Here is a 13,491-nt window from a genome sequence, read left to right as displayed (position 1 = left end):
AATTATCAATTTTTCTTCCAATTAAATTTATGTACGCAACAAAATTAGGCACACTGTATCAAGTGTATAGTAACGTTGAAACATTAAACTTTTCAGTTGAGCAATATATATGTTTATTTGTTTTTGGAATACTGATCATTAAACTTACTATGTACAAAAATATAATAATGTAATTAAATGTTTTTAATATTCGGTATACAGTACAGATCGAAATTCTACACAATTAAACTATAAAATAACGTTTTTAGTACAATTTTCCTCGAGTTCATTCCATACCGAGTGCAAAAGGGGCAATAAACCAGATATCATAATACAAGTGTCGAATTTTTCAGTGAACTTTGTTGTTCGATAACATTAAAAAAAAATTTGAAAACTGAAATATCATACTTTTTCGAAAAAAATCGCCAGTTCCGTCTGACACACGTTTTATTAAAGTTAACACTAGGATACTGCAAAACAATGAAATATGAAATTATAATTTTTACACTTAAAAATTCTTTTTAAAAGTATTAAACAAAAAGTAATATTTAATAGATTGTAATGTTATTATTCATAATATGCCAATGATTCTGTGGTACTCCAAATCGTATATATGGTGCAGATAGTATATGAAAAACAGACAATTATTTATTGTGACATTATTACAATGTCGAGCTGCAGTTAATTTGTTTAATTTAAAATATAATAACGCTTCTCCTTTCAAACTAGTAACGACTTGCCCTAGTACAACATACAATACTTGTTAGCAATACAATCGTGATGGTCATTTATCTAATTCTTTTTAGGAAAAAGTTTTAAATTGAAATAACGAGGCTTTTGATTTGTACCTGAAGTTCTGATCCGTTTACTCGGTGCCTCTTACTCCTACGCTCTCCACTTTGTTTATTAAATGATCTTCATGTAACACTTTATAGTCATCTTTGTCTTCTTCCACAGAAAATGCACAGCATGTTACTAAACCAGTAAAAATAATATCACGAATATGATTCAGTAATTTACATGACGTACATTTTGATAATGATTTAAACGCTTTTTAATTACAATAAAATTTTTACAAAATTTGTATCATTAATTTTTAAACTAACTTGGCTTATCGACAATACAGCATATATTAGGTGAAATCTAATTACTGTTTTTTCTATGATTTCGTGTGTATTATTGGAAAATAAAACGTGAAGCGCTTTAACTCTCTATTTCCAGATAGAATGTAAATATTCAATTTGGCAGAATCCTTAAAATACAGAATAATTTTATATATATTCTCTCAATAATTATGCAGAGAAGAGACAGAAGGTAGCCTAATATAAGTAACAGAGAGGGGCTGATGATATCTTGGATGGATAATTCGCGAAATTCTGAATCTCTGTTTGTTCTAGAATGTTCAGCATGATCGATTTTCTCGATGATTCCAGATTCGAATATTCGACTAGTTCTGAAAAATAATAATTTAACTCTTATAATTAAACGAGCAATTATTAGACTACAATTTTGAAAAATTGTGGACTTATTGTGGAATAAATTGTGGAATAATTATTCAACTGTAGGTTTCCTGTCAAGGTGTCTGTCCGTCTGTCTGTCTTTCCTGAATCTCGAGAACGCACTTCCATACTTGAAAAAAGGGACCAGATATGAAAACAAAATATGCAGGATGCTTTGATCAACTGTTCAAAATCTACCAATACATAACAGACGTCATTTTATTTCAATTTAAACCTTTACCTCTAAAAATTGTTAGATAGTCAACAGGCATGACTCTGTTCAAGAAATAGTATGATGTACTGTACAGGAGAAAGCCACTACTTTCAGATAAAGAACATGTATTCTATATTACGTAAATTAAAGATATGAATGAATATTAAAGAATAGCTTAGTTACTATGTGACGAAAAATTTTTGTAATATATAATAATAGTATATAGTACAAAACTGTATTATGATGATAATAATATTGCGCTGAAACTTTTAATCATATTTTTAAAATAATTTAATTTAAAATCTATGATCTCCGTTACAGATTAGTAATGTCTTATTCCTGTATTTCATACTTTTTCTGTCAGAAATAAGAAGTGACAGTCATTCTTCTAACTCTTTTCATGTCATCTAACGTGCTTTAAGTTTAAAACAAGATGCTTTTATCCAGTTAATCTGGTCCCAATTCACTACTCAATACGAATCTGGTATCGCCATTTATCTTACAAACTCCGTTCTTGAGATTAAAAAAGGAGAGTGAGATAGATTCAGGGATCATAGTGAAAATTCACAAGTATACAATTTTCCTCAAATTGTAGTCCAACAAATAATTCATAAGTTTCTATTTACTCACATTTCGTAAATTTGATGTCTGAATGGAAAACTCTTTCTCATTACATATGCTTCCATGAAAGTAAAAAGGTTGTCATTCGAGAAAACAAAGTTGTCTAAATTATTTCGAAGTTTCTTTTTTAATACATAATCAGCATATATTAAAGCGAATCGTTCTTTCTGTACTCTTTCAATTCCTTTGCTTAATTCAATAAAGTTGTTGTTTTGTATTATATAGTCTGATATGATCTTCGCAGATTTTAACTTGGAATTCTAGAAAATTTTATATGACGTCATATAGTATATAATATACAACTACTAATAATAAAATATATATTAATTTTGTATCATATCTTCACTTACTTGAATAGTTTGCCATAAAGTAGACCTACTGGCTACTCCACAAGAATATTCCCCTCTTAGTAGAGAATTTGCTAACTGTTCGAAAGTGTTTGGAATTTTTTCAGTAACAGGATACGTCATGAACGACATTAAAGTGCCGCTATAACTAGACCCTAGAATAACGATAGATAGCCACCATATTCCAATCATAAATCTGGATGGAAACCTCTTAATGCAATCCAAATTTATTCCTGCGTATACAAAATTTCTTGGTAAAAAAATTAGGTAATTACGAATTATACAAAAATATATGACAATACCTTGATATACGAAAGTTCGAAACAAATTCCAGAAAATTTTACTTCTTGGCCAAAATACTTCTATATCTTGTAATGAAAAGTCTCGTTCTAACACTTTGTGTAACGCTAGTCCAAACACAATGAAGGTTATGAAAATAGCGATCCAAATCTAAAAAAATGAAATACTGCTATTATTATCAAATGTTTATAACTTAAATAACGATTACTTGCCATATATGAAAATGGAGCGACAATGGAACTCCAATTAGGGAACTTCTCAGGTTTCTTCGCGATGAACACAATAGATTGATATCCTACCCATGCAGAAAACTCCGTGATTGAAAACAAATCGGACCTAAGAAAGATTGGAACGACTCCCATGTCCACTTCCTGATAATTGAGAAATTAAATAATATTATATATTATTAATAAGTATATAGTAATTTTTACAAAGAAATAGATATAAATATTGTTAGAAAAATTAATTTTTTTTTAAATTAAACCTATCTTACACACATACTCGAATTAACATCCATATATAAAGGTGATAAAAGCATTCGAATTTTTTGGCATTTCTCAACGTTTCAAAACGTTGTAAGTCCAATCATGAAAATGTTTCAAAAGAACACATTTGACCGATCGCAATACTTGTCTTCTGTTTTATACAACAACTAATAAGGAAAACATAATTCTTTAACTTAAGTTTCTTAATGAGTTTTAAAGCCTTTCTAATCGTTTACATAAAGAAGTTTACAGGCATCCACAAATTTTTGTATGCACAGTACTATTAAAAATAACATTTTGAATGGTAGTAATTTATAAATTTAAAACTAAACATATTAGGTATAAGTTGTGTACTATTGTGTAGAAATATATTATACATTAAATATAAGTTGTTTTTAGTGAAAATTTCTGACACTTCTTTATTAACGCAGTTAATTAATGTTTCGATGACACAGCATATTTTCAAATGGCCTTAAGTAATTACATAATAAAGTAATAACATAATACTGAGTATTTAGATTAAGTAAAAACAGGTGGTAAAACCAAAATTTTGCCTTGTATATAAAGAAATTTAAATGAGGAAGGTTTGCACATTAAATAGATTTTTGTTATTGAATTTTGAAGTTAAATGTTGCAGAGAAAATTTTGCAATTCGTTGCTAGATTTTTATAGTGTTATTACAGTGTCATTCGTGTAATGCCATAAGTATAAGAGAATTTTCGAAAATTTACATCAGGTACTAAAAAATTACATAAACCCTTTTATGTTACTTTTGATAAATTTGCTAACTATATGGACTGTTTTCAAAGGAACCAGCATTAAGAAAATACATTTTGTACTTTATATAATCATACTTGAGGTGAATCATTGTTTAATAGAAAAGGAACATAGAAATATTCTTAAGGGAGTAACGTAAAGTATTGAATGCTGTTAATTATTAGGCGGTGTTTACCATTAGGTTATTAGCTTGTGCAAAAACTAAATATTTTCTGTTGCTTAAACTGTATTGTAAATTTTCAAAGGTCTCTTCTGCTTGAGTTTTCTTTTTTTTTTGCGACTGCTTTAACGCAGCCATATATATGATATGATGTTAAATACAGATTTCGTACAAAATATAACTATAGAAAAATCATTTTCGCACCAGATCTCAGAATGTAAGAACCAATATACAAGTTTTATAGAATAAGAAGAAAGTTCAGATAAAAAAGGAAACTATGATATAATATATACATGCATCTGTTAAATAATTAAATCACTTACGTCTCTTGTAATTTTCCCAATCATTTCTGTCCATGTTCCATTTTTGCTTAATCTTCCAAAGTAATCATCTACTGGCTTAGCTATGGAATAACTAATTGGATGCAAATAATTATATTTTCGTTAAAGATGAGTTGAAAAGTTACAACTAAATTTATCGTAATTAGAGATATTGTACTAACATAAATGTTTTAAAAAATATCTCAATTGAAATATAGTATTTAGTACTTTTTAATATTTAAAACTAGAAATTGATTTCATTAAATCAATTTGTTATAAACTTTTGAAATTGTTCAATGGAAGCCAATCAAATACACTTTCAAATAAGTCATAAGTTTCAAAACATTTATATTTGAAAATATTTGATAATACTATGTGAAGACTACTGTATTTGTATTTGTATTTGTATTTGAAACACATTCGTATTTGAATGAAATTTCTTCAAAGGTATTGTTGTCAACTTTAGAAAAAAATTTAAATTAAAACAATCGTGCGCAATTAAATATGTGTGTGTCATACTTTGTGGATTTTTTTAAAAATCCGAAAAATGTGACCACATCCGGATATTTTTTAAAAATTCAGGAAAAATCGACTTTCGGGGAATAGCACCTTGAAACACTGCGAAGAAAGGTCAACATTATGTATGGTTTCTATGGTTTTTTTACAGTTCATTTATTTTTTCAGCTAAATTCGTACATTTAACAATTAGAATACACATCTTACACTGTTTTTCAAAATGATATTTTTGATAGTTATTTTCTAAATACTCTTTTTTTTGTTCTTAATAAACCAAATTATGAAAAACAGGTTTTTATATATCTTGAAGGATTAAAGAAACCATGGCATTGATAGAATACATTGTTAGAAAACTTTCGCATCTAGATTAAAATATAGTAGTTGTAAAAAATATCCAGTTAAAAAAAATTAGTGACTGGAGTTAAAAGTTTGTAGTGGAACAATACAATTTTAAAATATGTTTTAAAAAGAAAAGCAGAATCTCCGGGTTAGTATAGTATACAAAGGTACTTATCATTAGTACGAATATAGGAAATTTTCAGTTCTATATTAATAGTTATTTAAAATATAGAAAGTTCCATTTTTATTCTCAATCAATGATATGCAAATGATACTTAAAACGCCTTTATTATTAACGTTGCTTCTGATAGTAATTTAATAATATTATAGTTTCGTTTCTTGTTTAATTCGTGCAGGTAAACAGATTGTTGTCGACTACATTTTCTGATATATACAGGTTTTACTCTTTTTTTAGTTTACTTTATTACTACTTTATTACTTTCTTATTACTGCTTTATCAGCCTAATATTAATATCATGTGTTATATTTTACAGCTAAAATTAACAAGAAGAATGATTTTCACGAATAAATATTTTTATAAATAAGTGTAAATATAAGAAAGAAATATTTAAAGTATTGTAATTAAGCTTAAAAGTTCAATGATGTAAATTTATTATGATTTTTGCAATATATTACAGAAACTAATAGTGCTCTTACGTGTTAATGAACAAGTCTAACTATTTATCTATTCGGAAATATATTTTGTAATTTATGTGGTTATTAAACATTTTATAGAAATAAATATTAAAAACAAATTACGAGATAATTCTAAAAATACCTAAATTTTAGTTTGTCTTGAAGAGCTTTAAAGGCTCGAAAACGAAGTCCTCCTGTCATTTTATTCTGAGATTTATCCATAGTCACAAAATGGGGATTCTTAAAATAACAAAATAATTGTTGATATATATATAGAAGAAAATTATAAATAATATCTTAGTATATTTTACCTTTATCGCAGCTAATTTCCATTCATAGGAATCATTTAGATTATCTGTGGATATAATATACATTGAAAAACATAAAATTGTATTTAAAAAACTATATATATATTATCCTTAATAAGTACAGTATCTCACAGCTTTACTAAATTTTCTATAGTCTGATTGAAAAGCCATGTCTTTTTTCGAAAACAGTAAAATAAAGACTCAACTGTGATATCGTAGATTAAATTATAATGAATGTGAATATAATGAAGTTTTCGAGAAAAGTCAAGACAACGTATAAATTTAATATATTAATAAAAGATTTAACGATAATAATGTAAACGATAGATATCCTCATGCTACGGTTAAAAGTTTCCTTAATACTTAATCACTTTAATAATTAGTAAATAAATTAAAATATTTGTTAATCTTCAATTGCATATTCTAAGTTACAAAGTGAAAGAGAAACACGTAAAACGTATCGGTTTCATTTTAAATACAATAATGTTTAAAAGAAAGTAATTTTCATTACATAAATCGGAATTTCTAATCTTTACCTTTATTCAAATGAATATATTTGAAAATCCCAAAAAGTAAGACGAAGATCAAAGTGACTTTCATTTCTCACCGAGTTTTCCCTGAATGACGAATGATTTTCCTATTTTCGATATATGTGTTATAAATATCCAACATTGTTTACATGTTGTTGTTATGGAAATGTAATATAATTTCAAATTATTTTTTATACATGGAAGAGATATTATTTCCCAAACAAAAAGTAAATTATTTTAAAGATCTATTAAATGTATTTGTTTTTAAGAAGAACGAATATGTCGCATTTTTCTATAAATGACAAAATACACCTCAAAATTCTAGTCAAGTTCACAGATAAATGACACCTACCCAGTCTTCTTTTTGAAGAATTGGTAATAACAGGCTATTATTTTATGTGTACATGTATCTCTGGTAACCGTAATTTAAATACAATTTATTGATAAACGTATAAGTTATTCTGTAATATTTTTCTGTTTTTTATGCGAATTATTGTGTTTATAATCTAGAGTTTAGTAAATGCTTTGCGATAGAAACTCTACTCATAAAAACGATATTTTCATAAATGCATTTTGACATGAATATACATTTTAGAAATTACAAAATAATATAATAATATAAACACGGCTGTTTACGTATATGTTCATAATATGAAAAGTATTGTTACTATTTATAATTATTATTTAATAGAATAAATAAAGACCTATTTTTGTTAATAATATATTTGGTTTAATTTTGTCTTTGTTTGCTTTTATTATTATTGGAAATATTAAAACTATGTTGTACTATAAAACTATGTTCATAATCTAAACTCCATACAATTACACAGAAAGTTTATCAATATTACAAAGCTGTTTGAAGAGTTGCTTAATTTTTCTGGTAACAGTTGGTACATCATGTCTTACGATATTTATTATTAAAACGTTTTACATTTTTATTATTTAAAAATGACGGTAAACTTATCGTCAAAAGTAGTGACGAATTTAGAAAAATGTTGTAAATGATAATAACGAATAGAATTTTCTTAAGGGGCGATCCTACTGGAGATACAACACAGGATCCCTTACTTTCCTGTCGTTTTGGCCTATACGCACAAAAATTTAACGGCAAGAATACTCCTATTACCTAAATCTTCCCGCAAAATCTCAGAAATTTTCTACAAAACCTGTAAAAATTATTAAACTTGAAACATAATAAACAAAATCGTGCTATTCATACACACACGAACATAAAAATATACAGAAAGAACACGAAATGTTTTCGCATTTTCTGACGATTTAATGTTTCTTGAATCGAAAAAATAGAAAAATTTTCAAAACATTTACCGTAGTAAAATTCGTAGGAGTTTGTTCCAGGAAGAAAAAAAAAAAAAATCTATATTATCGCGTATGCTATTTCAAATTTTTTCACATATTTCAGTAATGTATACTAAATTCATATTAATTTAATATACCTAAGTGGAACAGTAGAATTTAATACGTGTTTATTAGTATGTAACATACTTTATATCATTAGAAAGATTTTCATAGGATATCGTGACTGTAAACAATTATAAATGAAATTACTGTAGTAAATTTTTGGTATTCTTCAATTCGAAAAGATAGTCGTTATAATAATTACATTTCATCTTAACTAGCGAAAACACAGTTATTTTACATAATTGTTTTTATTTTAACAATTATAATATTAAAAAATATGAATTTTCTTTCGCATGAAAGATATTGATTGTCTTTGTCAGGCATTAAAGTGTATCATCAAACAAAATTATCTTCACAATCGATTTTTGTACTCGCACGAAATCGTATTTTAATGCAATTTAATAGTCACTATACTATTATTTTAGAACATTTTATGAATTTTATAGAAAGTTTTTTTACCAGATATGATTATTCTATTTTACAATTTTTTCTGTTATTTTACAGTAAAATGAAGGAATCATGCAATAATAGATTGAATTTTCGACCATTTGGTGTTTGCGATCTATCTGCGATTTTAAATTAGTGATTTTCAGAATATTTCACCTTTTATTCAATTTTAAAATTACTTATTTTGAGTATTTAAAAATTATTTTGACTTTTTATAATTTTTTTCGAAAAAGTTCATAAATCTCGTTTTATATTCTAGTAATAAAATAAATTTAATTGCTAAAAACAATAGTGATTTGAGTGTATAATTCTGTTTAGTTTTTCAAATATATTTTTTAAAAGGTTCATTTTATAACATATAAATATTCACAGATTTTTGTAATAAATTTTAAATTTTAGTTTTTTGCTACATTCATAAACTTTAAGAAATAAGACAATAGATGATACTAAAGTTTTGGACAGAGCATCAGCGAGCTTTTTATAAGTCACAGATGACGTGGTTTGTCTGTGACCGAAGTTGAAAACAGTCGAACCTCCATTAAGCATGATATTTTTAAAACACAATTTGTTCTGAAATAAACAAGCCACTGTGAATAATGACACGAGAATAGAAATACTAAGCACATTGTGAAAAACTGACTATAATGCAGATACATGTTTTCATGTCACTACTGGGCAAATATATGCCTTCATAGTTACTACTGGGTACATATATGCCTTCATAGTTAATATCGATACTTAGTATTGAAATTAGTATTTGGAACGTTACCATTCTGTTTTTAGTTTTTGGTCGATTGTGTTAATTGAAATTTAATTTCTGATTAATTTTACTAATTATCATGATATTATTCGATGCAGTAATCGAAATAGATGATGTTTTCGTACTAATAGTGAGTTAAAGGATTTCGAATTTGAAGCACAATTTCACGAACGTATGGTAGAAACGTATTGTAAAGCAGGAGAGTCCATTGTTTTAACGTCATTCACTAATTTGTTATCGTATTGTATTGGAATGATGGCGTCGTTTTTACTTATAAGGCTCTTCTGGTACTGCTCGACCAACTGCATAGGTATTACGTTCCTCTATTAGACTACATTCTTTGCAGGATGCACGGCATTACTGAAATACAACAGAGATTAAATAAAATTTTTTAAATGTATATATTTAAAATATTATTATAACAATTATCAAGAACACTTAAACGCTGAGATTAAACAGTTAAAATGATCAATGAATTTTTCGCAAAATTTGATTTTAAAGGCGGAAGCTTTTACAAGATTTGGTATTAAGGTATTCACGTGAGAGTATTAATAAAAATGTCTAATGACATCATATAAGTTGTTTTATAAATACCAATTATATCTGTGCTTCATCTGTCAACAAGAGTTGAGAGAAATGGAAATTTCAACAGAAGTAACATCTGTTTTACGTCTATCTAAATTATACTTCTTGAATGACGTCTGAACTTCAAACACAAAAGATTCGCAATTACACATAAATATTTTCATTATATTAGTCTACCCTAACTTAACCTAAGTTTAGATTAAACGAGGTTAGATTAGTCTAAGACAATGTTTCTCATTGAAGCGATATCGCCCCCGTGTTGGCGTTTTTTCCATATTGGGGACGATTAGTAACAATTTTCATTTTGGGAGGCGAAAAATAATTTACTGGGCGATATAGAAAAACTTTATATTAAGAATAATTAAATATTTTATTCGTTATATCGTACAATAATTAAACAAAAATCATTTTACTAGTGACTAGTCTATTCAATGCAATACGAATTTGGGCCCTCGGAATCTGAATTTTAAAACTTGCATTGGGGATTTACAGCGAATAATGCTTCATTTTATAACAAAATCGAATACGTATTCTCAGTAAATAAATATTTATTTGATAATTATATACTTTGTAAAAAATTAAATTAATAAACCCAACAAGATTATATTCGAAGTGAAAAGAATTACACTACGTCGTGATTTTATTGAATAGGGCGACGGTAGAAGTTGAGAAACACTGCTCTAAAACTTTGTATAAGTGAGAAATATCACTATGTATTGTACTTATTTTGAGTAAAGCTGCATAACAGTGTGAAAGCCAAATTTGTTAAAGAAATTTTTGTTCGATTTAGTTTTATGTTAAAGTTGTTTTACTAAAATCGTCTAAGATAATTAAACTATTTACCACAGACTTATTTCCTTGTTGACGACGACACGTCGAATGTGTCACCCGGATTCAAGGCGTGAAAATGTGACTATTGGCCTTGATGTATTGTACTAAACCTCCTAATAAAGTCATAGGTAAAACTCAAGAGGAGCCCTTAATAAAAAGACGAGGTGATAACAAGCCGGAGCAGTCGTCATCAACCCTTTATTCCTAAGTGTGTGTGTTCGGAACAGCCGTTTTAGCCGTTGCCACTCGCCACCACCCAAGAAGCCGAGAAAAAAAGAGTAAATTTTGAACTGAGTTGCCGACCATTTGTGCATCAACACGATTAAGACTCACGGGTATTTTAAGGTATTTATCATCTCGCGAACTTACTGTGAGATCTCTCTCTCGGTCAGGGTCGCGTTAGGTTTATCTCTCTACTAGCTGTTATCCGCGCGGTATTAACAATTTGATAGAAATAACACTCCCTCGATACTTCACTAAGATTCTCAACATTAGCTTTTACTATAAAAACAAAATATCGAATCTAAAATAGTGCAGTAGAGGACGTTCTTCGGGTTAAGCCTTAATTCTCTCTCTCTCTCTTGCGGGAGAATATCGAAAAATCCCTTTTTAATGTGCATTTTTATGATGCACACTACCTTTGTACCAAATTTCACCTATTTAAGTTCAGCGGTTTCTCTGAGAGATGATGAATTAGTCAGGACATGTAATTTTATATATCACAAGTCCACACCAGTGCATTGCGTATCTTGCCGACCATACGACTGCTCCGCGCGGTTATCTATCTCATATACGTAGGCGTCTTACCTTTCCCCACCCGATGACACCAAAAATGTAACGCTTACCTAGATGACATCTTTTAATTTATATGAATGTCTAACGGAATAATATACAGCCTATATCCACCCTGAAAGTTCATTACTATTTATAGTGGTGAAAGAATTTTTGAAATCGAATGAATTGTTTCAGAGATTACCTCCTGCATCCAAACTTACAAACTTTAATTCTTTATAATATTAGTATAGATATACCGCTCCTTTTAGCAATTGTACTAAGCTTGTGAAATGATTGTAAACTCGTAAACAATATCTCGTAGAACTTATAGATAATATGTATTGATAAACAGATATTTTTGTTTAATGTTAATTTGTGGAGTGTATTTCTTCCGGTCGTTTCCATTCGCCTCCATTCCGAGTCCGGAAGACTAAGAAGTGACCGCTCACGCCACGAAATTAGCGGCCATTCCTTTTTCTGTGTCTCTCCGTAAAAACACGGTAGTGTCAGTCCTGACAAGGCATCGAAGAGGTGCCGACTCTGCAGTCACAACAGTAAGATATTCACATATAATGCATATAATGCGTTATTTTGTGTAGTAATTAAATAATTCATAGGAAAATGGTAAATTACTTTTTAGTTATTTAATTTTAAACAAGCAAAAAAAATTACAAGAGTTAATAATTATTCTAATTNAACAAATTTAATAAAAAAACACTCAGTCATTAAGTTTTCGTTGTTGAAATCGAATTTGCATTATATTATATAAATTTATTATTGTTTGAATTAAAAATGAATTTTCACCACTAAAAGGTAGTTTCAGCCTACACGTAATACAAAATTTAAGAAATTAATTATTTAAATTAATTATTAACTGATTATATCTGAAGAAACTGATAAATGGAAATCGAAATATATTTATTTTACAGAAACTATGCAATAAAATTGTGAGAATCTGAAGAGGGGAGCAATTATGTCAATTTCTTAATCTATGAATTGACAATATTAATAAGCGCAGAGCCCAAACGGTTAGGAGTTGAAAGTTGAAATTTGGTACACAGGGTATGTCACGAGAACGTAAACTAACAAGGAATTTTTCGAAATTCCCCCTACGGGAGAGGAGAGAGAGAATTAATGTTTACCATGAAAATCTCTGCTTCTACTGTACTATTTTACATGTGGTTTTTTTGCGTTTTTGCGGTAATCGAACATACTTTTACACCCATATAAAAATTTTGTAATTAGTCTCAAACAGGGGGACCTAATTCTTGCATTCTGCGAAAACGGGTAAGATTGGCTATAATGTAATTATCTTAATCTTCGCTATCGTTACTTTTTGACCGAGCGACGCCGGGCTTATCTGCTAATTAATTAATATTCCACCACAAAAATCAAGACAAACACACATCCTGTTTCGTCAGATTTTGAAACCGATAAAGCCGATCGAATAATAATACAAAGTCACAATTATTACTAAGGTTGCAAGACAAACTCTGACCTTAGTCACCTCCAGCAATTAATTCGTTGTGTTTGACAACTGTTATCAATTTTATGAGGTAGAATGAGTAATCATACCGGATAGAGAAAGTAATGAATTTGTTGAAACACCGATCGAACTAAGAACGGGTTAAAATTGTAAGCTCA

General features: G+C 28.3%; 1 protein-coding gene across 1 annotated transcript; it reads right to left on the bottom strand.

Moving 5' to 3' along the window:
- Window positions 1-844: 844 nt before the first annotated feature.
- LOC111614550 (glutamate receptor U1-like) lies at window positions 845-6,567 on the bottom strand. The gene is made up of 9 exons (XM_023355923.1): window positions 6,505-6,567; window positions 6,336-6,433; window positions 4,706-4,796; window positions 3,173-3,331; window positions 3,005-3,110; window positions 2,664-2,893; window positions 2,323-2,573; window positions 1,242-1,432; window positions 845-1,029 (listed from the first exon to the last, which is right to left on the bottom strand). The coding sequence occupies exons 1-9, from the start codon at window positions 6,565-6,567 to the stop codon at window positions 845-847; spliced, it is 1,374 nt and encodes a 457-aa protein (XP_023211691.1).
- Between the last annotated feature and the right edge of the window lie 6,924 nt (window positions 6,568-13,491).

This window comes from Centruroides sculpturatus, unplaced genomic scaffold, assembly GCF_000671375.1.
Source record: "Centruroides sculpturatus isolate CEXI.00-Female unplaced genomic scaffold, Cexi_2.0 scaffold1738, whole genome shotgun sequence".
Classification (NCBI taxonomy): domain Eukaryota; kingdom Metazoa; phylum Arthropoda; class Arachnida; order Scorpiones; family Buthidae; genus Centruroides; species Centruroides sculpturatus.
The sequence above is the reverse complement of the archived record's forward strand: the minus strand, read 5'-3'. Positions and strand labels throughout refer to the sequence as shown.

What these genes read in the sequence shown, in the direction of transcription:
- LOC111614550 (XM_023355923.1), bottom strand. Translation starts at nt 6,567, where the DNA reads ATGTATATTATATCCACAGATAATCTAAATGATTCCTATGAATGGAAA. An exon ending in GGAAATTAGCTGCGATAAAG is followed by an intron (nt 6,434 to 6,504) that starts GTAAAATATACT and finishes TGTTATTTTAAG; the next exon opens with AATCCCCATTTTGTGACTAT. An exon ending in AGACATCAAATTTACGAAAT is followed by an intron (nt 1,433 to 2,322) that starts GTGAGTAAATAG and finishes ATTATTTTTCAG; the next exon opens with AACTAGTCGAATATTCGAAT.